Below are 27,048 nucleotides of genomic sequence, written 5' to 3' on the forward strand. Positions count from 1 at the left end.
TCTATAAATACAAACCAGTGCATTTCCGACGTCTTGTTTTTCACCACACACACACACACACACATATATAATCAAGTCTAAACTACACCCCAACTCTAAAATCGATGTGAGGTTGAAAATTTGCGATGCAAATTTTGTCGCTCCCTCAGCGGTATTCTAGACCACTCGGCCAAACTTGGCTTTATATATATATACAAATAAAGATTCTAAAAAAGTTAATGACAGTATTGTGAAGTGCTGAATGTACATACACGTTATTTTGGTTTTGAAACCAAATGATACTGGCAGTGCCTCTTGATATATTTTATACAGCTGCAAAACAAGTAAACAGTTTTTGTCCAAGGAAACATTTTTCAGGCTACTAATGTATGTGACTATTTAGAGGTAGATAACATTGTTTGATGCAAGATTTAGTTGAAATAATTTTTTGAAGTTTATTTCACTTTTGAAGTTTTAATTGTGATTCAGTACCGATTGATTTAGCCTTTATATGCCGGTATTGTATTTTTGTTTCATAAGAATTTCGAATGTTTTCCGTTGAGTAGATGACTGTAAGTGGGAATTTTTTCCATTATGCAGTTTTTATTCTCCTTTGCTAGAGAACTGTTTAACTAGGACTAATGTAAAAACAAAGACATTATCATACACTACTAATTTGGTCCTAAGATTGAAAAATGGTGCTGACAGCGACGTCATCGTCGGTGGCGTCCGTGTCGTTGTCACCCATATTCAATTGATTTTCGTGCGATGACTTTATTGTTATAGTTGATCAATTGTTATGAAATTTTGATATGATTTTACCAAGTGCTAATTAATGATTGCTCCTATTTTTTTAAGTTTATGGTCGTAACCATTTTAAAATTACTAATATGACATAGCAAGTTCAACACATCCATGCAAGTACACCTTCAAGGAAGAATATGTATATAACATGTCTTATGGTTGTGGCAAGTCATTGAGGAATTTGTTTCCCATTTATTGATACAATAGATATTTAGTAACACATGTTAACATATATTTATAAACATGTGCATAATTGAATTATTAATTTCAGTAAATGAAGGAGTTTTCTGGACGATGCACCTACCGGTGCACCTGGTCCATGCTCCCAGTTGTAAGTGGAGTCCGAGTTTCTCATTTACTTTTGTTGTGTTTGTCTGTTTTCCATGTCTGGTCTTTATCCCTGGATTACATTTTAATATAATACAATAATCAAAAATGTTTAAGCGGAATTTTTCGCATAAATTCGACTAGCCAAGTTTAATTTGACATCTTTCGATAGATTATTTTATTGTCTACATCATGAAACCAACAGAACCTCTTTCCACGTAAGTGTTGTTTTTTTTCCAAGAAAATAGAAACATTTATTTACCACTACCACTATAAAGCAGGTCTCAGTATGAAACAAAATGCCATTTCACTGCAACACAACACAGTAAAACTGTCATTTTGGGCATTTAGAAATAAAAAAATAAGGATACACCAAACATATCAGGTTACTATAGGCGCTTATTTCTTCGTTTCGATGTTACTTTTTTATATAATCGTAAGAAAGGGAATGCTCAAAATTTCAGATTTTTGTAAAATTAACTCATATTCTGAAGCATCATTTTTCATGAAAATACTGTTTTATCTGAAAAAAGCTTTTAGTGTCATTATTTGATCTTTAACCTATTATTTGAATGAAAATAATAAACATATGCAAAAACAAACAAACAAATAAATAAATAAACAGGAAAAGGTAAAAAGAAAATTCACTATGTCATATATCTCCCATGTTTAGATTTTAAAGGGGTGTGATCACACCTAAGTACTTTAACCCCGCTGCATTTTTGCACCTGTTCACAGTCAAGAATTTCTGACCTCTGTATGTCTTGTTTCTTTTTCACCTTTTATTTAATTTTTGTGTTGCTGGATTATATAGGGGAAACTCTTTTGCTTTATCTGTGTATTATGATGTTTTTGGGTCAGCTACAGCCTGTCCTGTGGTATGAGTATTTCCTCGTCATTGAAGACCTATGGATGGCCTTCGGTTGACATTTTCATCCCAGTGGGGTTTTTGTCTCTTTGACATATACACCATACCTATTCTCGACTACCCGCTCATGAATATGAAATACAAGGCCTATTGTATTATACTATTTGTAGGTCAAGGCGTGCGCAATAACATTTGTCGCTAATCCTACAATAACTGAAGGATGCTATTTAGAGACTGAATTTTTTAAGGTGATTGGCCAAAATTTAGTTACAACATACTTAGCATTGGAACGTTATGGAACGCTATCCTTTTTGAAGTTAGCACATTCCAAGTACATTGGATTATACTTCTACTTAAGGAAAGACTATTATATTTTTTCAGTCGATGAAGAAACAACCTCAAACACGCAGGTCATTTTAAGGTGTGCTCCACGGGAATATTCCAAACAGATCAAACAAATATAGGTCATTCCTTATAATTAAATTTTAATATCGACATTCAACGAGTAAATCATTAAAAAGATTGATGACGTCATAGACACATTACAAAATTTGGTCTATGAGATGATGGACACAATTTTTTATCCAATCAGAAAGCGTGGTACTTCTTAAATTATATTAGACGGACACGTCACAAACAACTCGACAGATGTTTCTAGAAAGCACACAAGACGTATTTTCCATTCCTGTTCAATTTATTTTTACCGTGTGTGATTGAAGTTCATTTTTTATGTTTGTTTCTGTTGTTTTTGAGATTCTTTGTCTTCAACTACAGTAGATATATTTTGATATGAGGGTAAATGATTTTTAAAAACCCGAATATATTCCCGTTCAAGGATACACTACGATGTTGAAGTGATATTTTCAACATCTCCCCTTAAACCATAACCGATTTGATCGTTGTGTAGGTTTCGAGGTAGCTGATAACAATTGACAAAACCAAACAATGTTTTTTATGTATTTAGTTTTCTTGAACACTTAAATGTAAAATATATAATTTAGTATGCTTATCACGTAAGTATTTCAAACAGCTGTCAAGTAGCAAGTCAATATGTGTGGACGAGTTTGGATGATCACATAGAACACGACAGGTTAGTTATATATAGTTTCCTTCCTTACAATTATGATGTTGTACATGTTTGTACTGTATTTAAGAGGATGCCAGGAATCAGTCGTTTTTAGAACTATAATCCTCTCAAAACACAATCCAGTTACTATTAATTGCAAATTAGATGTGTTTTTATTTCGATCAGATTTGAAGGTTTTGCCATCGATATTGGAACAGTTTTCTCATTTATATTCCTACAGTTGTACTCGTTTAGTTCCAGACTTGTATTATTTACCGTAACGGGTGAGTGACAGCCCTTCCCTGCATACTTGAATCTATAAGTTTTACCTATTTCTCCCTAATAAACACATGAACATTACACAAAAAGTAAAAGTAAAATAGATATTTCCTAAAAAATAATTAACAGTTCATGATCATTAAGTTTTCTTCATGTTTATAACATTTACATCTTCAGAATAGAGACTCTGACTGGTTAGGTAGCTTACATGTACTATAAAGTGGCCTTGACCAAGGAACGTGATATTATCTACACGTAGTATCTTAAGTGATATTTCAGTGCAACATTAAGTTATCTTTTATAAAAATAGACCTTTGATATTTTGACGATTAAACAATCCCTGCAGTAACAAGTATATACTACAACTTAATGATAAGGTTGATCAAATACAGGATGTCCGTATAGGAATTAAATATATTGTACGTCATATGTTTGTGGCTATTGATATATCGGTAATAACTGTAATATAAATGAGTATTTCACATACATAAGGCAAAATCGATATTATTTATCACATTTTAAAGTGTTTACACACATTTCATGCTGTAAATGAACAATATATTGTGCGAGACATCACTATTTCGGGTGTATTGTCTTTTTTTACTGTCTTTGTCCCTTCGTGTTGTCCCACAACAGTAAATATAGGACCCTAGCCAAAGATATTGTGTTACAGGGCAGAAAACTGGATTTCCAACACAGTGTAAGTCTCCATATTTCATACTCACCACAATAAAAGTCAATGTGAAGCCGATTTCTACGGGGAACAAACCTATAACTGCTCTCCTACACCATTCCCCCGATGACATATTGAACGATTCATCTGGTCCTTGTCATTTTTTGCTTAGTCTGGCGTTCCTTCACAATGAGTGTGTCAACCCTGTAAATCCTGGTTTCTCTGAATGTTGTTTCTTTCTCAGACATCACCAACATCTGTAGTCGTATCGAGCTGTGCACTGCAAAACACTTTAGTTTTTGTTATTTTCAAAAACCTAAAACTTCCATTTCATTTCTACAGAACTCGTTTTTTTGCAAATTATCTCAACTTGTAAGGGACTTTTTTCACATGTGTCACTAGCAGTTTAAACAGGTTTAGTAGTTTCTCAACTCTGTCTGGTTGTCTTTCATGCTTAGTACAAAACCACCATTAATGATTTGTCAACATTTTTTTATACTGATTTATCTGATATTAGATTTAAATCGAGATAAACATTTATCTTGAATTTCATTTCAGTAACAATGGACTCACATAAGTAAGTACGGAATGATAATGAATAACATAAAATTGATATATATATAAAATTGGATAGTGAAATTTCATTTCATTATTCACAGAAAAATCACACTAAAATAACTGATAATAATCCCTCTTGGAAAGTTCTTAACTGCATTAATTGCACTGTATAATCATATTCCCCTGTAAGCCATCTCTGTATTTGTCAGATTATTAAGAAGCAGTGGGATTATAGTCGGCGTCACATAAATAACATACTGTTAAAATTTGAATAAAAATATTTTCTACGACTTTATTGACACCTACCGTCGTTTAAATTGTCTTAAATGACTTGCTCATTCGTTAAGCCAAACGGCTTCTCCCTAAACATTGAATCGTTAAATTCCGGTCAGATTTTAATTCTAGGTGGCAATATTTACATTGTAAAAAGTCGGCCATGTTTACAGTGATCGGGTTGCTAGGAGATGTTGTTTACGTTTAAATGGTTTGTCCAAAAACCGAAGAACCCAGAATGCAATTCGGCGTTATTTCGGATATCTCGGATTTATTTTACGCGAACAACGTATAATACCGAGAGGTTGATCAAGCAGACGATTGTCACCGGAGTTCGACGGGAACTTACGCACTTCGTTTGTAAACAAATCGTCCCGTAAAAACCAACATGGCGGATATTAGTATGGGATTTTCCCGTAAGGATTTGTTACGCATGATTTAAGCTAATAAGCGACTTGTTTTTGAGAAGCTGTTTGGCTAAACGAATGAGCAAGTCATTTAAGACAATTTAAACGACGGTTGGTGTCAATAAAGTCGTAGAAAATATTTTTATTCAAATTTTAACAGTATGTTATTTATGTGACGCCGAGTATAGGTACCAATCAGTTATAACACTAGTAAAGATTAATGACTTCATCTTACCTATACCCATAAGATTTCTGACAAATTTCATTAAAATTAAGCGTTATTTCGGAACTTCGAAGATAAACCAGTGTGACGAAAAATTATACATATAGACCACTTTATACCGACTGCTTTTGAGGCATAGATATGAAATAGACAATAGAAACCTTACTTGATCACAGTTATATTTTTATTTTATGTAAGGATTTTTTAACAACAATTAAACATGGATAAGTCGAAACACTCTGAAGAAAACATACTTTCTATGAAATCTCTACATCAAGTTGGCTACATAGTCTGCCTATCCTAGTCTGGCTATTCTAGTTTGCTACCCTAGAGTGGATACATATTCGGACTACTTAGTCTGACTATCCTAGTTTGGATATTATAGTCTGGCTACATAGTCTGGCTACCCTAGTCCTGCTACATAGTCTGGCTATCCTAGTCCTGCTACATAGTCTGGCTACCCTAGTCTGGTTACTCTAGTCCGGCTATCCTATGGTCTGGCTACATAGTCTTGCTATCCTACACATGTAGTTTGGCTGCATAATCTGGCTACATAGTCTGGCTACATAGTCTGGCTTCCAAGTCTGGCCACCCTAGTTTGGATACCTAGTCGGACTATCCAAGTCTACCTACCTGTTGCGAATACATGTACTTCGATTTTCTATCTGCAGTGCGGTGTGTGGTAAGGCATGTGTACAGCGGATATTTGGGGAAGGGCCTAAAGAAGGGAGTTATCATATAAAACTACAGACGGCAGGAGGACCTGATTCTATATTCCAGAGAGTCATATTAATGAAAAATGTCTACTTTGAACGGTCACGGTTTCATTTTCAAAGAAACGATCAAATGCATTTTAGAGTAAGAAACATAGAGAAAATTAACTTTCTGTACAACCCACTGCTTAACTATAACCTATATGGTATCATGCGACTCAAAGAAGTAGTCTGGTAGTGTAATTTTACATTATGATAATTTTAATTTTCATGATTTGAAGATTAGTAAGCTTGAAATTCTGCATAATTACGTCGAACAATTGTAGTATTTACAAAAGAAACTTTTCAGTGCAGAATTAACAATGAAATATATTTTAATATTCCCATATACATGTATACAATGAAATCTCATTGCTTAAATCTTTGTATGACACATAATCAGAAAAGTATAGTTCTTAGAATTTCAGATGTTCTTCCATATTTCTCGTATTGTTTCTGAATAAAATGATAAAAGTGTCTAAGTTTTCAACAAAGCCCAAGAAATGATTAGTTAAATATTTAAGGCTAACAACTTACAAATATATCTTTCAAATTTATTCGTGGTCAAATTTCGTTGGTTTCCACTTTTACATTTGTCATATCTAAAATAATAAATACGTTATACATTTTGCTTTCAAAATAACACGAATTCCGTACGTTCCTCAGGTGCCTTCAATGAACTATGTAGAAAGATCGAGTTCTGGTACATTACTATCAAGAGTTAATTCCCTTTGAAGGTTAACTTTCTTAAATACCAAGACATATACGAATTAATTTAATTTATTTTAACAATCAAAAATACACGAGCAATGTGGAATGATAGAGAATATTAAAACGAAGCCGCTAAGAAGTTACACGTTAGTTTTTCTTTTAAATAAATCATGAACATATTATATAATACATGTTATAATTTTTTCAGCTTCGTTATGACGAGAAGACTAATTGGCACAAGGTAGAATTCGCATCACTTAGCTCAGAATGTTTACTTTGTAGAACTATAAAGAGAAAATGTGATTTTAGTACCCGAAGTACTGTTTAATTTAATGAATGTTTGTTTTCCTTGATAAAATTGTTTGCGTTAATATATACGTGTGTTTTTCTTTTATCAAGTACGTGGTTCTGGTTTTTTTGGGTTTTTTTTTAAAGAAAGGCAAAGACAGAAATAAGTGTACTTAATGACTTAACGATCAATCCTTGAGATTAATTATGAAAACAAGCAACAAGACACATTGCAAGAGCCTGATGGTACATACCGGGCATGTCAGACTGTCAAAATAGTGAGTTATGGGCAATCATTTGATACTTTATAGGTTGGGAGATAGGTACTAGGATCACATTGATTTTCCTTGAATTTAGTTATGTTCTTTAGACTTTCTTTAGATTCTACCTGAATTGTGATATGACCTGATTTTTTTATACCTTTGATACTGCAAGAACGTTCCTTTTAAATTCTTATCAAGTTTGCCTCTAATGTTCCACCGATTTAAAATCTCTAGTTGTTTCTCCATTAGTATTCGTGATGATAGTTTACCTGTTTTTGTACATGTAAACTACATCTAAACTTTTCATTTTTACAACAATGAATAAACAGCTTCTGTACTTTTCATATCAAAAGTCAATGACGAAATCTGAAACAAAAAAATAGATAAAAATCAATGACTGAAGTCTTCAAAGTCGCTAATCTTCCAATATTCACTGTCACTGATTTTGGCTTCCTTTTAACATCTGAAATGGTACAAATGCGATATCCTCTAAAAACGGGTGACTTCCGCTAAAATCTTGGTCCCTTGATATTATTGCGTTCTCTTTCGTAACCGTTATGAACACATTGTTTACAATCGTCCGGGACAAGATTAAACAACTGGCAATGGCTATATATAGATATCGGTGTCCTGATAATATATATGACCTTTCTATAATCAATAGTAACGAACGCCTGTGATCGGATCGGAAACTTGGTAATATTACATAAATTCAATGCTAACCGATCATTTTATCTTTCAATACAAACTTCCCGTTCTAATACAAGCAAAAGAAAAAAGAAAAAAAACACGCATAGACATGTTTGAGATATGTTTTAAAAAAGTTATGTTGTAGCGATCTTTGGGTCGCTTATTATATTGACCAGGGAACCAGTTTAGCATCCAAATTAAGCAGCTGGCAATGAATATTCATATTTATCTGGGCGTGCTCATGTATATAACCCATATAGTAACGAATCTCAGCGCTCGGAAACTGGATAATGTTTAAAACTAACCGATCATTTCATGCAAACTTCCCGTTCTCGTACAAGAAACACACGTAGAACACACGTGTATGATACTTAAGAGGTACATTTTTATCTCGTATGGAGCTAGAACTATGACGTTATGGCGGTAAACACGGCGAGGATCTGCAGTATTACGTAGCGTATAACTACATATTATGCAAAGCGTATGCGAATACTAAGTACTGAAATTACGAGTGCAAGAAGTCGTTAACAATATTAGCGACTTCAAAAGAGAAACATAATGCGAGAAACAGGACAGAGCTTAGTCCGGACGAAATTCTACCCCTCCCCCTCGCTCAAAGGAAAGAAAAACATACAAAAAAACATAAAAATCCATCTAACTTACAATTTTGCACTTAAGTTTGAAGTTCGAAGTACAAATTAATACGTAAGGTTCGTCCAAGAGTCGACTGAAAGTGAAAGACTATACAGATAGCAAAATTAATGGCCACAAGGACCCATTTTATGTTAATGAGTGGAGTTTCCGAAAACGTTAGTACTCAGCTGAAGCATTCTAAACTACTCAGAGGAGTTCCGAAGAAAACATTTGTTAAAGAGATAACACATTTTCGTGACACTGGATTTATACTCAAAATTTGCATATAAGAATATATATATTTGATATTATTAATCAATTCAATAAATGTGAAGTTCAATTTATCAAGGTTACTAGTTACTTAACAATTACTATTGAGGGAACGATAATTAAATATTTATGTAAAGAAAAGGGACTACCAGCGATAACTTTAATTTTACTTACGAGTAAAAAGGCATGACGAATTTTATGAACAATTTTCACATTGGCAACCTTCTTCAAAGTAAAAAAAAAGATTCGTTTTCTACCATTACTTAGGAAAAAGTTCTATGTAAGAGTACACTTTTGTGACTAACTTGGTTTATGGTCTATATCATTTCGTCCTAATAGTTAATCAAATTCATTATACAGTAGTTTGCATTTTTATGGGAAAAGTGCAAATTCTGAAGGAGAAATACAATGAGATGAATTGCACTACAGTTTAAAAGAATTCTACAAGCTGATGCTAAAAAATGATTTCTATTTCTGACAAGTTTCTTTCAGTCATCACGGGTGACTGGCCACTTCGCTGCTGGATGACGGGATTTTTCCTCAAATTAATTACTGTAAACTGTCTGCTATATGTATAAAACATCAACTTCCAATATTTCATAATGTCGCATATAAACTGTGTGACACTTCACCTTTCCTTTGTGTGAGAACTTCATATCATTTGATAAAATCGAGACTCGAAAAGAAAACAGCGAAGCGGAACATCATAACAATGAACTCGGAGAGTGTCAAGTTCCTTCGTTCAAATATATCACTAAATATGAGGCAAAAATTTAGAATAATCACTTGGCGGAGATTTTGATAAATGTCATCATCTTTCTATTTATGTGAATTTGTTTGGTGTCAAATTTCTTAATATGGTTTTATCTGCCAAAATTGTCGCCATATTCTTTACCGCTGAGAGAAATTATTTTGTCGCACATATTGTTTTGAAGTGATTAATGAAAAATGATATACTGTAGAAAATAATATTGAGATGAATATAGAAAGATATATCTAACAGAAGTTGATATATGGTACTTCATGAATTTTTTAAGGCATTAAATGTGTGCGATAAGATACACCATCTTATATTTACTGTAACAAACTGATGAGCGTAAACAATATAAAAATATCATGGAAAATGATTTAGAAGTAAACTATATCTAAATATTAATTTTTAAAAAAACCTTATACCATTTAACCGCATTAAAGATATATTTCTAACATTCGTATATATAAATACTTTCCGAGCACATTCTAAAAATAATTGATTTTTCAATTAATTCTTCTTAATTTTTCATTTATTTAACACATGGTATCGTATTATATAAGCCATTTTATTCCCACAGAGCAGTAGTCTGGTTCTTAAATAATAAAAAAAACAAACAAACAAACAAACAAACAAACAAAATTTTTCCATACTCAGAACATTATATGAAAATAATATCGGGAAGAGCAAAATAAGTACACAGGCTGAAATGACAGCATATTCATAAAATTGATAATGAGTGTTTGATACCAACACGGATATCCCCCACATCTGCCTTTACCATGGGCTTGGGTTATCAATTTTAAATTTTGAATCAAATAGTGAGGTTTTATTTTAAAACTGTAATTCTATAACCATGGACATCTTAGATTTAAAAGAAAACTCAATCAACTTTTTTTCAAATCTCGGTGTGGCAAATTTCCTTCAAAGTTTTTTCAGTGTCTCTAGTAATCTAGATCAGCAACCGCCAACACACACAAACTACACGACAATAGCCCATAAAAAGTTATAAAGTAAGACAAATAATTGATCATAAATTCAACACTAAACGGAATTTGTTAGCTGACTACAAACAAACCATTATACGATATACCTGTTAATCCGGTACAAAACAAAATCCATGTTAAACAGCTTGACCATAGTTACAGTGCAGATGAATATAAAACCAAAACAACCACGTGCATAAAATATAACAGGCATCAAAGTTGATACCGGTATGTTATCGAAAATTACAAAAAAAAAACCTAAAATAACAAATCTCACGTCCTAAAGAAATAAATGTGAACGATGGAGACACCTTTTTTTCTCTCAAATATAACACTGGTCCTGACCTAGAGTAAATGTTCATCTAACTGTTAAAGTACATATCCATCATTTTCTTGCAAATAATATGGTGTAAGATTTTTTTGTGGAAAAAATGTAAGATGTATAGATGTATAAAAATGTATTATATAATAGCAAATGATACATGTAAGTGTCCCTTCCATAAACGAGTAGAAATGTGCCGGTTGAGAAAATAAACAACTAAATTTATGTGATCAATAAAAGCTAATGTTAGAAATTAGTTGTTGTAGATTATACTAATCATGTTAACAGAGACGATTTAATTTTGAAAATACCATTGGCAGAATGAGAAATTTCTACTTTATGCTAATGTCCCTTTATCACTATTATTTCAAAAATATCTACCAATAAATCTCTCATTTCGAGAGGAAAAATTACCTACGTCATTACGGATGAAAACGTCAAAATAAAATGAATAGGAGACAAATAAAACTACGGGAAAATACGGGATAATTCATCAAACATAGTAAATCAATGATGGCTTCAAAAAGACAAATTGGCTGAGCTTTTATGGGGGAGCATATGACCTCAAAATTTCTCTTTAATTAACTAATATTTTTTATTTTCATGATATTTGGAAATTTGAACGTACATAGTCTTAGCTTTCAATTTTTTTTAATATACATGAAATGCTAGCAGTATTTGTATCTAACAGGAAATGCAGTAGACTACTCAATTTCAAGACCACCAACTTTTTTGTAAGCTTAGCCATGCTCACCTCCATGCATACTATTCAAGGGAGGAAATCGACAATTTTGATATCCCATATAGATGTCAAAATTTGGCATTGGTAAAAGTCATATGGGTTGTCTTTCACGATTGTTCTTAAACAATGAAATGGTATACACATTTTAGATGTAAAACTGGCATATTGAATATAGTTTAAAGCACTAAATTAAAATTCGATATATTAAGAGTATAACAAGAGGAGTAGAATTTCATTTTTGTTTTAAACTCTTTGTTTGATTTAGCTTCAAGTTTAATAAGATACAAGGACGTACACAAACATTAAAGGTCAAATAGAATACCGAAAAATGCTTTAAAATGAATTCAACAGATTAAAGCACCTTTCTCGAAATACTGTTTTCGTTTTTGATTGCACTCTGTCAGTTAAGAAGTTTTATCTTCGACTTTTTAAATTAGAATTTTCGGTATTTTTTTTTTTTTTTTTTTTTTTTTTTTTTGTTTTCTTTTGTGTCATATGAACACCCTTTTTTAATTGTCAAATTTCCTTAATTTTTAAAAATTTCTTGACAAATACTTTAAATGGTTATTTGTTCCATATTTTTTTTTCAAACATTCGTATAGTAGTAACCTATGTGACCCTTTTAGTTCAGTCTCTGCTTTGTGGATTATTTTTTACATTTTTATGCAATCAAGGCTATTTAATGCACCACTTCTTTTCAGTAAAACATAAAATTATTATCTAAAAAAGTAAATCCATCATTTTAACTAAACATCAGGTATTTATAGAAATGGTCATAAGATAATCAGTAGTACTCATACAGTAGCGTCAAAAATAAAGATCTCCAGTCCTTTTTTATTCAGTGAAGAAAAAATAATCTGGACGAAATGAACAACCAATGTACCAGGGGATTCTATTTATTTAAGTTAGCATATCATTCACGACACGTCGAACTTATGGATCATAGTCTTTTATCCCGTTGCTGATATTGTAGCAAATAAATATGTTAAAACTAAACTAGTCTTTTATCTATTAAAGTTGCCATTTTATGAACAACAAGTCGAACAACCAATTAATCATTCCATTTTTTCTAATTTTTTTTTAAGTTGCCATATCATGAACAACAAAACGAGCAATACGTGAACAAAAGTCTTCCATCTATTTAAGTTGCAGTTTCATAAACAACAAGATGAACAACCAATGGACCGTAGCCGTTTAACTATTGAAGTAACCGTATCATGACCAACAAGACGAACAACCAATGAACCGTAGTCGTTTAACTATTGAAGTAACCGTATCATGACCAACAAGACGAACAACCAATGGACCGTAGCCGTTTAACTATTGAAGTAACCGTATCATGACCAACAAGACGAACAACCAATGAACCGTAGCCGTTTAACTATTGAAGTAACCGTATCATGACCAACAAAATGAACAACCAATGAACCATTGCTTGCCGTTTATATACTTAATTTACCATATCATGAACGACAAGACGAACAAGAAATGAGCAACAGCCTTTCATCTTTTTAAATTACCATTTCATGAACAATAAGACGAACAACAAATAAACCTTGGGCTTCTATCTAGTACCTTTATCATTAACGACAAGACGAACAACAAATAAACCTTGGACTACTATCTATTAAAAGTACCTTTATCATTAACGACAAAACGAACAACTAATAAACCTTGGGCTACTACCTATTACGAGTACCTTTATCATTAACCATAAAACGAACAACTAATAAACCTTGGGCTACTACCTATTAGAAGTACCTTTATCATTAACGACAAAACGAACAACTAATAAACCTTGGGCAACTATCTAGTACCTTTATCATTAACTACAAGACGAACAACAAATAAACCTTGGGCTACTACCTATTACGAGTACCTTTATCATTAACGACAAGACGAACACAAATAAACCTTGGGTTACTATCTATTAAAAGAACCTTAATCATTAACGACAAGACGAACAACTAAATAAACCTTGGGCTACTACCTATTACGAGTACCTTTATCATTAACGACAAGACGAACACAAATAAACCTTGGACTACTGTCTATTAAAAGTACCTTTATCATTAACGACAAGACAAACAACCAATAAACCTTGGACTACTATCTATTGAAAGTACTTTTATCATTAACGACAAGACAACAACCAATAAATCTTGGGCTACTATCTAGACGAACACCTAAATAAATGTAACCTAACCCTCTTTCGTTTAAAACTGTAACTAACTAAATATTCTCTGAAAGAGAGACTATATTAGTTTGCAACTGATATATATCGAAACTAATCTGTTAAATGTTCATGAAAATTAGATTGAAACAAAATAATTTCCTTTTCTTAACCAATTAATAGCGATTTATAAATAGGGAATTTGAATTTCCCGCGCCTATGAGCGCCACCATGATCGGTTGAGCTGTGACGTCACGAAGTCGGTTTGTAAAATGAAAGTAGATAGGTAATTGATGTCCGAAAAAATCGCAAATTTGGGACTTTTCCCCTATAATTTCAACCCAAAATAAAGAGAAGAAGAGATTGGGGCACAAAATGTGAGCAAATGTCAGACAACATTGCCGAACAAAGATTTCAAACTTTGCATAGCCTTGAGCATTCTATAAAAGCGCATTTTGCATTAAAGGTTATTTATTTTTGTTTACGTGGGTATGATTTATAATAAGAGCTTAACTTAATGCAAAGGTGGTCTTTACCTTTAAGAATAATGACACATTCAAAATTCACAGTTTTTTGCTCTTCTAAAGAAAATGTTTAACTACTGTTTCTATGACAAATTCTAATATAACTAAAAACAATTAATAAACCGTCCATGTGCTGTAGCAACCCAGTAATGAAAACATGTCTGCATGATGTAGTAAACAAATCATAGTTTTTTTTTTCGATTTTTTAGAAACAGTTAAATTTCTGTGCTAACATTACTCAAGACAAAAAAAAAGATTGTTTCGTGTTTGTAAGGACTTAGTCACCCAGTAATAAATTTCCGTTTGCATGAAAATGTACACCAGTGACGAGTTTCCTTCAGTATATTGTATGTACCAAGTGATGATGCACCGTCTGTATGGTAACGTATAACAGTGACGATTCATCTTCAGTATATTGTAGGTACCATGTGATGATGCATTGTCTCTATGGTTAAGTGACCCAGTAAGTATTCTCATTTGTATTGTGTAATGATTAGTATTTCTCTGTAATAACCTAGTGATAATCCCGTCTGTACTGTGATGTAAACAAGTGATGGTTTTCATCCTGTTTGATGTAGATACCCAATGGCGATCACCGTCTGTTTGGTAAAGTAACCAAGTAAATGTTCAGAAGTTGTATGGTGAAGCACGTCTGTACGAATATAGTATTTTTACCATAGAGAATTTCAGTGTTCTTAGTGTTAGTAACTAGGCGGTGATTCCTTGCTTGTGTGTCGTATTATCCCAGAAATAAGTAACCATGTGAGGAGTTACCGTTTGTATGTATGGTTAAAAATGTATGGATCGGTGTCTGTATGGTGTAGTTATCCAGTGTAGAATCGCTGCTTGTATGGTGTAGTAACTAAACGACAGTTCCCCTTATGTATAATGTAGTAAACAAATAATAATTCCCCTTTCATATGGCGTAGAAATCAAATGATGATTCCCAATCTATGAGGTGTAGAAGTCAAATGAGGATTCCAAGTCTGTATGCTTTAGAAGTCATATATTGATACTAAGTCTGCATGGTGAAGTAATATTTTGATTATTCAATGTGTGTATGTTGTAGTAATCAGTGATAAGTCGCCATCCGAATTGTGAAGTCACCTGGTAATGATTCTCTATTTGTATGGTGTATTTCCTACCGATGATTTCCCATTTGTTTTGTCTTGAAGTAAAACTATGATTTCCCCGTCTGTATGGTCTAAAGGTCAAATGATAGTTATCATATGTATGTTGTAAAACCAAGTGCTGATTCCCTCTCCTTATCCTGTAGTCACCCTTGGGGAATTACAATTGGTATTCGTGTGTTCAAGATGAGTAGCCTGGAGACAGTGTACATGGGCAAGTATTTGTTGATTGACTCCCTTGTGTATGACTCCCTTGTGTGGAAGCATAATGATGAACCACAAGTACATCAGATGGTACCCTACTTGTGGTTTATGGTGTATATGGTGCAATAATTCAGTGGTATGGTGTATTCTGATTGCAACCTAAAAACAAATAAACTCAATTTATGTATTAACTTAAAACATTTCAAAACCTTGTTTATGGTTTCAATCAATTGCTGTAATTGACTAACACCCTACGAAATTTGTTCACTTGTTTTGGTTTTGTTGTAGTGAAAGCCCTGGTCCTTATTATCTTTTTTTTGAACATTCAAAACCTAATTTATAAGATATGGTAATTGCAGATAATACATCGTTGGTTTTTGTCTTTGTTATGTGCTTTGTTATCAGATCAATATTTCATTAGCTATTATTTCGAGTGCCCACATGGATAATGTCCTCTTCATTATATTAACATTAAAACTTGACAAATATACACTCAATATAAACCTTTTTTCATAAGCATTTGTTTATGCAAGATTGTTAGATAACTATTTATAATACCTGGTACCATCTATGGTTATAAATATCAAATTTAGACTAAGAAGAGCCGTCTGTGAAATGGTCTCGGGTGACAGGGTATTGAATTTCACCATACCTTATCAATACGTTATCATAACCATATGCCCATATGAAAATACTTTGTACCACAATGTCTGCGATAAAGCAAATTTCGTCGGCCTCTTCATATATCTTGAAATCAAACACCAACATTTAGAGCCCATATCTGACAACTTCGCACACCGTTGAAGCCGTCTCGTTTTGGTCTTAACAATTATTTAAAGTTATACCATTTGCTGCAATATTTTCCCACTGCATTCATATCCCATCGGTTGCAACTACTGCTAAAAGTAATAAATCTACAGGATTAATTTGATCTACAGTAAATTATGTCATAAAAAGCAGCAGATCAATCATAGAGAAGATACAAGCGATTATATCGTAAACCAACACCATCGAATTCACACTAGCTAAGCCTGTGTATACATATCAGATATCACTTTCAATGGCTGTTAATGCTGTCTGTTGTGATGGTATCACCTCAGTCTTCTGTTTGGCTTTTATTGTGGTGACTTGCAAATTTTTGCACAAAACATTTGGTAAAATGGATTAAAACAGAAAAAATACTCTGCAAGCATGAAATTTGATAATTATTTTTAAAATTTTCTCATTTGAATTTTTAATTATAATGGAATGTTTCGCAGTAGCTTACAGTCTACGGAGGCTTTGTATAATTTCTATGCAGATATCATTATGTTAAGCGCTCTAATTTCCTGTCTCTTCTTTGGTTTGGTCCAAGTATATTCTCCTTATTTGGTTGATCAGATTTGTTTTAAAAAAAGCATAAGAATGACAAAATACTTCATTGAATGTATAAAACAAATAATTTAGCGCGAATAATTTATGTAAGTTTTTTTCAGTTAAATGAATATTTGTGAAACTTCCGATTTTTTAGATATGTTTTAATTTTTAGTAGTTGTTTTTAATTGTTTTGTTTCGTTTTCAATCAATCTTTAATTCCTGATGAGATGGGTTATTATAGTAACATATTATAATACCAAATATATATAACTACAATAATGAGATGATAAGCAATTCAACTGTCACAAAATGTCAAAAAAAATCAAATAAAATTAGCTAGTGAATTGATGAATTGAAGAAAATTCTAGACGATGTTACTATTAACTTTGAACAAAGTTTGACAAAACATTCAATGTTTAAGTCGGGAAAGGCATAATTAAGATCAGACGTACGTCCCATCAAAGCATGCAAGAGTTTCTCTTGGTAATTGTTGTATGAATTGTCAAAAAAAGAAAAACAGGTATGCTAAAGTCATTAAGCATTATATCCTAGGACTAGTCTCATTTCTGAGTTAATATACAAAATAATGTGAAATGTCTTATAGTGTCATGGTATACACATCCACATTTAATGCAGCTTGAATGCAAGTTATGCCTTTAGCGAAAAAGAAAGTCTTGTAAGTCCTTGCATGATTTTATCACAGTTATTCTGTGAAACTATTGCCTTTGCATAACTGCTCAAAGCGTACAAAGTCAGTACAATTGTCCATCCGGACACGTCGTTGCAACAGCGCTAACGAAACAGTACTTCTTCTCACAATTTGTCAGTCTTTTTTCAAAAACACACACTGCTTGATAAACCGAATCAGAAAATGTTCAAGTTCGTATTTATAAAAAATGGTACAATGCCAGGAATACACCCTATAGTGAGTTCTGGATTAGATAAGAATCTCTGAATTATTTTGAGAAGAATGTTCTTCGTCACAATATCTGTAGAGAGTAGAACTAATTTCTGAAAGAAGCCTCTACTTCAAACATAATGTCGTACACTCTACTTCAAACATAATGTCGTACACACAGAGCGGAGATTCTACCATGTCTGCTCATCATGATAAGTTTTAGCCAATGCCCTTTCATTCATCAGAAAATAGGATTCATTCAAGTTTAAACCCTACTTTTACCAAAAACTATATTAAATTGCAGGAAATAATGTAACAATCAGTTCTTTTATCCAAACTTTCTTCAAAATTGTCAACATTCTTGCCGAAGCTCTGCGACGACTTATATTGTAATGAATTGTAACTGGCAGTTTTACTGATTTAAGATTATAGCGTAAATTTCTATCACATAGATATGAATATTGGTAGATATAATTTTTTATGACAATTGGTTTAAATGAAGTAACCCGACGTCTCTTTGAAAAAAAAACAAGAGGCTGCCAGGAGCCTAAATCGCTCACTTGGTTGAATTCTGTCTTTCAAGGGCAATAAATTTTACAAGAAGTTGTCCAACACTTTTGACTAAAGAAGACTTTGGTAGGACTTATTATAGGGATAATTTCAGCAATTGAAAGTTTCTTTCTATCTATCATAGTTTTCAAGATATTGGCTGAAATCTGTAAAAAAAAAACCCGTCATTTTCCCCTTTCTAGGACAATCACTCTTATAAGGAGTCATCTGACAACTTTTATGCCTGAAGGCTCTTGTAGTCCTAAAAATAAGGTCATTTCAGCAATCCTAACGGTTTTGGAGATATATGCAAAAAAACTACTGTCTGACCTCAGTGTTCTGTTTTAGTAACGGTGGCCATGTTTTTCCACGAATCAAAAATCCCCAAATCAGTTCTATGCAGGATACCCCTAGGAACATTAATACCAAGTTTAGTTTCAATTGGTAAAATAGTGTCAAAGGAGAAGACTTTTGAAAAATAGCAACAAAAAAAACGTTGAAAAAGGGCAATAACTCTAACATGGCTTAATGGATTAAAATGATAATTTAACCGCAGATAGATCTCATCATGCTGAACACTTTTCGCCAGACAGAATTTAGCTAAACCTAACAGTTTTGAATAAGAACTACTGTCAGACCCCTATGTTCTATTTTCAGTAACGGCGGCTATGTTTTTCGACGGATCAAAAATCACCACTTCGGGTCTATGCAGGATACCCCAAGGAACATTCATGCCAAGTTTCGTTCCAAATGGTCGAATAGTTTCAGAGGAGAAGAGTTTAGAAAAATTGTTAACGACGACAGACGACGACGACGACGGACGCCAAGTGAAGGATTAAAATAAGGCTAGCCATAGTTGTAAACGGGTCAAAGTTATGTAATGATTTGTTATTGGAGTACTGTAAACGTATTGATTTTCGCGGTTGCTAATTTTAGCGGGTTCAGTCAAGTGAAAACAATTGCTAGTATCAATTTTCGCGGTCAAAAGCGCTAATTATTGTTACCAATGTTAGAAATCATTTCACAGATACTATTTTTCGTGCTTTTGCGTCTACCGCGAAAAGAGTGAAAATTAGTACACCGTGAATATTTATACATTTAAAGTATTTGCCATTTTAAAACATCTTATTTGAATGATTAACTTTTCTACTGTATATTTAGAAAATAAAATATTGAACAAAATAAACGTTTCTACAATCGCTTGGACCGAAAGGGAAACTAATGCGAATTTGACATCGCTAGAGAAACCGGGTGTCATCGGGATTTATCGCGTGATCTACGTATGATGACACTGGAAAGTGTGGGTAAATTTATGTTTCTAGTGTTATCGCTAACAACACGAAAAATCACGATAAAATCTGGTTTGTCAAGCAATGTCAAGGTGGCATTTGTTTCCCTTTCGGTTCTAGCGATTGTAGAAATAAGAAGTTTGGATGTTTTAATTTAATTTAGAAGAAATTGATGGTGTGTATTTATTAGATTCATTTGTTAAGTGATTGCAGTAAATAGTAATATGTTCGATACTATTTGGAAAAAATGGGTTGAAGCGAGGTACCACCAAATCTGTGATCATACTTGTCGTATTCATATACCAGTGGGGTTGCATATTTGATAGTGGGAGCATGCCCTTGTCATTGGGTCAAAGACGAAGAACGGTGTCTGAAATTAGGTAATCTTACTTTAAAGGCTAAATTTGTCGATTTTTCGCTTTTTTTGTTTGTTTTTCGTTTCCCCTTCACGTGTAAACAAATGCTGTGAACACTTCTGGTATTTAAGAGAAATTGTATTTCACCATAAGGCCTGATGATCTTTCCATTATTTCTTTGGCTTTGAGAAACTCATTGGTTTACAGTGAGAATTATATTTTACATAGAAAAAATCCACGAGACATAGCATAAAACTGCGTTCCTCGAAACCAATATAAAAAGACAAAATACTAAGTGCAGACCAGACAATCTTAACATATTAAATAGTGAAGAGTATACTAGGAGAAATGTAGAAGTTATCTTAACTTAAACATCATTAAATGTAAAATAAATGTATATTACATAGAATGGAAATCTAAGCAATTATTCGGTACACTAATTGGAAGACGAAATACAAGAAAAACAACTCTTATTTGGCCAACTTTATCATTTAACTTTGTACTCAGGTTCTCTGATCTTTCACCGTTAAGAGAACTATATTTGTCATGTCCACTATCTCAAATTTGAATTTTTTTTAATAATCTACGTTTCCTCATGAACTCGTGGATTGTTATGATGTATCCACCTGCGCCATTAAAACTGATTGTTCAACGTGTCATGGTTTTCCTTTCCTCTTTCGACTAACCCGGACATGATTTTTATGAGCAAGTCGGTGAGTGTTTTTAGGTTCAGTTTTTAGTGAAGTTCAATTTGCTCATTTTTTTCGTTCAAAAACTTTCCTTTCATCTGTGGCAACATTCCTTCAGAATCTGCGCATGGAGTGTTCATATCACAACTCACACGTTATGCCAGAACTTGCCGAAACTACGCAGACTTTTTGTATCACGCTAGAATTCTAACAAATAGACTTCTGGAACAAGGGTTATGTCGCTACAAAATTACTTTCATCACTACAAAAGTTTTATGGCCGTCATCATGAACTTATGGATCGTAACGGTGTATCTATCTGCACCATGAAATCTGATTTGTTCAACGTGTCATAATTTTCTTTTCCTCTTTTGTCTACTCCGAATTTGACTTTTTATGAGCAACTCGGCGGGTGTTTTTAGAAAAGTAGAGGACACTTACCCTACCGGTGCACCTGATCTATGCTCACAGCTTTTAGTGGAGTCCGAGTTGCTCATTTGCTTTTGTTAGTTTGTATTTTAATTACTTTATGTTCTTTGTTGTTTTTTGTCTGTTTTCCATGTCTGGTCTTTGTCCCTGGATTACATTCTTTTGATTACCGCTATAACCTTGGTTCTCTTGATTACTCTTTCGTTATTTTGTGTGTTTTATTTTAGTTACTTTATGTTCTTTGTTGAGTATGTCTCTTTTCTATGTCTGGTCTTTGTCCCTGGATTACATTCTTTTGATTACCACTGGAACCTTGGTTCTCTTGATTACTCTTTTCTTAAACTACTTCGATCGTTTTGCCGTTACGCACTTAACAATTAACACTTTCCTATTATTTGTTAAAACAAACTGTTTGAAAGTGATGCATATATATACAATAAACAATACTAATATAAGGATTCGGAAACTAGATATCTGTATATCCCATCTCCAAACTTTAAAGTATTGCAAAATTATCCTATATTGTCTCACAAACTACTTAGATACTTGTGTTTACATCAATATTTTGGCCTTGGATTTATTTAAGTCAGCCACAGGTGTGATCAGAAATGCTTCCTGTATCGTCAGAAATGCCTTGTTTAGGAATTTTATTCTTCGTTCATTTTATTTTTGATTACACTGGTATGGTGATTTGTTTCATTCCCACCAGATTTTTCTGTTGGATATTACAGATGAAAAAAAAACTCGGCATCGTAAACAAAGACTTTAACTATAAATGTACCATACATTACAGACACTTTTCTGTCTACCTGTCCGTATGTCTGTTCAAAAACAATATCAAACTGTACTATTTATCAGATAATCACTCATGAAATTAATGTTTCATATATATTTTCGCATAGATAGAGATATTTTTAACGATGATGGCTTTTCGTTCGTCACTAGTCAAGGACTATTTGTCGAATCTTCGACGGATAGCAAGGTGCTTGTACTGCTTTGGATATTCTACGTAAATCGTTCTGACAGTGCAATGTAGTAATATAAAAATTAAAACAATACACAATGCAGAAAACCATTTAGAATAATTAACAAGAGCATTATCATTGTAAACCCCAACTTACCAGTCCAATTTTGAATTACGTTTTGTTCAATTTTAATATTCTAACAGAATAATATTCGGGACAAAATGAAGAAATATAAAATAAGCAACTTCTAAAATGAAACAACACATAATCAACCTTTAAAATCTTTTCAAAATTTGTCACTGATGCTTTCCTTTATTAATATTGCACAGTCTCTGGTGACAATCAAACTGTTGATTTTGTACCAGCAGCCCTACACATGCTATCCAATAAAATGGATTTAATCTTTCCTTTTCTACATTTTAGTTTATTTTCTCTGATTACATAACTGATCATTTAAGAGTTCCAATTGATTTGATGCGCGTATTTAAAAATTCAAAGTATTGACAGGATTCTACGAAATTCCAAGGTTTCTAGTATTAAACGAATTTCATAGGTCATCACTATAATGATAATTGAGACGGATTAAGCACAGAAAAAATAAAAGGGATCAATTGGACACCTATACAAATACAAGTATCAAATGTAATCGTTTACAATAATTTAGATATGTCTTCATGATATAGATGGACACACAATATCAGTCGTTCATAATGGTTGCCGTCAAAATTTTATATGGATGGTGTCGGTTTTTGAATTCTAAAACATAACCTTGTTCTAATAGTATAAATGTCAGAAGTTCAGCGTGATACAAGATGGTCGATAGAATTTTGGCAAACCCTAGAGAATCGGTATAAATTTAGAAAGAAAAACCCGATTTCTATATAGAAACGGATCGAATTTCACCGGAAGTGAATGGAAAATTAACTGTATGAAGACAGACTTCAGCAAATCAGATTAATTTTTCAACACTTAAGTGTAAGTTTTTGTAATAATCAGGCAAAATTGAAAACAATAAGAACATGCGAGTCAAAACCCAATCGATCTGAAAATATACATTGCTTCTTATGGTGCAAATAGTCAAATTAAACTTTCAAAATTGTGTATTTTTATACCATGTTTCACCCACTACTTGATTCTAACAGGGGCTAACGCTTAATATTAATATCAGGATGTTAGCACATTTTAAAAAAAGCGCGTTAAATATTTTATGAAACCATAGGTTGAAATTTTACATATTTGATGATTTTACAATTTCAATTACATAAACATGAAATATTTTGATCTTATGAAACTTTTTTCCTTACAAATTTTTATCAGTTCAGTCGTTTTGTTATTACCCTTCATGCATACAAAACTAATAAAATGTCTGACGAGTTTCATTCGTAAAGAAGAATATGTATTTATAGTAAGATGTATCATCTTAAGACACCTCATAAAAGGTATTTAAGTTCAGAACAAGTTTGCGACTGATCATAAGTTTAGACCCTGTCAATAACTGAGTCTTAGTATGATCTCTTGACGTGTTATAAACATAGGATGCATTCAATAACATTATCAAAGACTGTAATCTCTCTTTTCGCCTAAATAATCTTTAATGCATTAAATATATAAATGATATAACAGATACCTCATATATTAGCCTTCTAATTATAATGGAGATATAACTAAGTGAATGACAAATGTTTGACACTCCGTATCGTGTGGAAACGTCCAATCTTGCATTGTGTTAACATAACTGAACTCTAACATTGGTCAAGAAAATTCCGGAGTTGCACATAGATATTAATTGTTCAACTATCTTTTTAATGTGGATTTTCTTGTATTAAAATAAAGCAAACTTGGAGTATTCTAATTTCAATAGATAATGTAAGACATAATTGTTTGCAAGTGGGCATAAACTCTTAAGGTTAATTATTTATAAGCCGTTTTGACCAATTTATTTGTGTTTAAGTAACTTTTGCCTATTGTTGAAAATTACTTTCAACGCAAGTTATAAATAGTACACTGTAATGTAACAAATGGATGTCATTGTCATTGGTATGTAAATGATTTGTCATCATCTTCTGTTTTATACACTATGAAGATTACACGTTCAACAGAAAGAAGACAACGGATTTGTAAATCAGTGTTATAGTCATCGAAGAGTTGTACCTTTAATATGTTTTCAAACGTCTACAAATTGTGTTTGTCCATAGTAAATATTATTACCGCTTAACTTACACCACACCAATAAAGAAAACAACTACTGACTTCATTCAATTAAGTATTCAAAGTAAATATAGATAAAAGGATCATCATTTGATCACTGTGAAATTTATTTTGATTGAAAGACCTTTTTAATGGTTTATTTGCAAAAAACAAAATAAATATAAACTGTTGACATTAGAAAAGGTTTTCATAGGAATGTATTAATGATTTAACTTTTACAATAAGTAACAAAAATTTTATTTATCGATAAAACTTGCTCATTTCCAAATTACTCTTACCTTGAATTTATTAAAATTTGAATTGAAGTAAAATATATAAGTTTCAACTTCAAGCTGTTGGATGCTATAAGCATTCCATTTTGGTTTATTAGTGTAGAACCATTTGATATCTTATCAAGTTTATATGTAAATAGTTATTCATGATTTACACACTTACTTACAGATTTATGTCGATAAAATTGGCATGTAATCATCTAGAAAATTGAAAGTATGATAATCATCCAATTCGAATGTCACTTTTTTTCTATTTAAATTCATTTGAATAAATTCAATTCAACAATTAATGAAATCACAGTAGGGTTAATCTCCTCAAAATCTTGTGACATTAGTCACCATTCAATAGGCATTATAGACCGACCGGTGAGTACAAAAGAGTTTGTTGGATGGTTCTGTAATATGTAGTAGCTTTTTCAGTATTATTGTAAAAATAAGTTGATAAGGTGTAATAAATGTTCAAATAATTAGTTATGTGTCAACAATATATTGTTAGAGTTTATTTAAACATATTTATTTAAGTATATAAGCACAAGAAAGTACAGTAATCACATTTACAAAACTAATGCTAGTGTAAGAAAAGGAATTATATTGCTTATTTTACCCCGGATTTGACTTTATATTAGCGACTCGGTGGATGTTTTTAGAAAAGCAGAAGACGCTACCCCAACCGGTACACCTGGTCCATGCTCCCAGTTATTATTTGAGTTGGAGTTGCTTATTTACTTCTGTTGCTTTGTACGTAAGATTTTTGGTTATTTTATGTTCTTAGTTGTGTTTTTTTTCCATTTCTGGTCTTTGTCCCTGGATTACATTCTTATGATTTCCTCTAGAATCTTGATTACTCTTATGCAAAGTGCCATGTTCTCCGTATAAGTGTTTTGTAAAGGTTGGTATACTATGTATTAGTACTGGTGGTTACAACAAGTAAGGTAAGATTAACGGAAACTATAAACTAATTCAAAGAAATAAACAAAAACATAGTACGAGTGCGGAGACTATAGTATAGAAATTCGTTGGACAACAACATTAAATTAACAAATAAAGCAACAACAAACAAAACAAAAAAAAAGAAAGAAAGAAAAAAAGCATCATATAGAGACCGGTGATATAAATACTCATCCAGGTCTACCACTTTAGTCAAATATAAGTCTTTTTATAAAAAGCGTTTCATAACTTCACATGGCAACTGTTTTTACATCTAATTTCCTTGATTTGATCATAGCAAGTCTTCATGACAGATCAAATCATTCTCTGTCTCGATATCCTAATGTCAAGTTAAATATGTCTGTCAATTGACTGTAATTTTGGAAGATGAAACAAAGAAAGAAAGCTTAGATTACAGTGAAAATGATGTTTCTTTAACTGCACTGAATGTTTGTTTAATATTGAACATTAAATTAAAAATATCTTGTCTTATTATTGGAATAACTTTAATGTCTATCTCAAAATTAGAAATTTGATCTGTGGAAAAACAATTTACCGGAGGAACACGATATATACTTTGTTCTTTAATATTAAATTCACAAACATTTCTGCACACGCCAAATAACTGTAATTTCTTTTTCTTGAACTCAAAAGTAATAATAAAGAAGAAATATACCGTTTCAGATTCTAGTAATATGAGAAAGATCATTTGAGCTACGGCCTTTGTAAGATTAGCCCAGGGCTAACGTGGTAATCAGCGTGTTGTCAGGCAGGTAATATTACCTGAAATTAAATCTCCACAGATGTGCACCTAAGAACAAATGAAACACCTTCATCTGTTGTGTTAACTTGTATTAAAATTTACCTGAAACAAATTGATACTGATGGTAAACTGATGAAATCCACGGTATTGGTGAATTGGTTTTTTTTTTATAATTTTTTATGTTTTAATTATTTTTGTTTTTTTATTACAGTCAGACAATCTTATAAAATTGTCTTTAAAGATAAAAAAATATAAGTTTGACTTTGGAGCATCGCACCAATTAACTTTATTTCGAGTCAAAGGAAGCAGTAAAGCGTTCATCAAAACAGTTATTATTTTTCTAATGTAGGTGTAATTAATTATTTTAAATATCAATGTTAGTTTTATATTTTTATTTGAAATTTGATTAATCTATACGTAAAAAAGTCTATATTTAGACATAAAACAAAACG

At 32.2% G+C, this 27,048-nt stretch overlaps 2 protein-coding genes across 4 annotated transcripts in view; one reads left to right on the forward strand and one right to left on the reverse strand.

Annotated features, from left to right (window-relative positions):
- Window positions 1-4,467, reverse strand: part of LOC148624093 (potassium channel subfamily K member 12-like) — a 45,399-nt gene extending 40,932 nt beyond the window's left edge. The window contains exon 1 of the mRNA XM_088566588.1: window positions 4,049-4,467. The gene's annotated coding sequence lies outside the window, so the exon portion shown is untranslated. The remainder of the gene's footprint in view (window positions 1-4,048) is intronic.
- On the forward strand, window positions 2,630-7,295 carry LOC148624094 (uncharacterized). Of its 3 annotated transcripts, none has more exons than XM_088566590.1 (4): window positions 2,630-2,773; window positions 4,555-4,573; window positions 6,129-6,315; window positions 7,129-7,295. In XM_088566590.1, the coding sequence occupies exons 2-4, from the start codon at window positions 4,560-4,562 to the stop codon at window positions 7,246-7,248; spliced, it is 321 nt and encodes a 106-aa protein (XP_088422716.1). In that variant the 5' UTR covers window positions 2,630-2,773; window positions 4,555-4,559; the 3' UTR covers window positions 7,249-7,295. The 3 variants fall into 3 exon arrangements, with proteins under 3 accessions (XP_088422716.1, XP_088422715.1, XP_088422717.1); XM_088566589.1 differs by lacking the exon at window positions 2,630-2,773 and adding an exon at window positions 2,843-3,068; XM_088566591.1 differs by lacking the exon at window positions 2,630-2,773 and adding an exon at window positions 3,091-4,023.
- Window positions 7,296-27,048: the final 19,753 nt, after the last annotated feature.

Source organism: Perna viridis, chromosome 2 (genome assembly GCF_037379345.1).
Source record: "Perna viridis isolate PV_CMFRI_1.1 ecotype Kerala chromosome 2, ASM3737934v1, whole genome shotgun sequence".
NCBI lineage: Eukaryota > Metazoa > Mollusca > Bivalvia > Mytilida > Mytilidae > Perna > Perna viridis.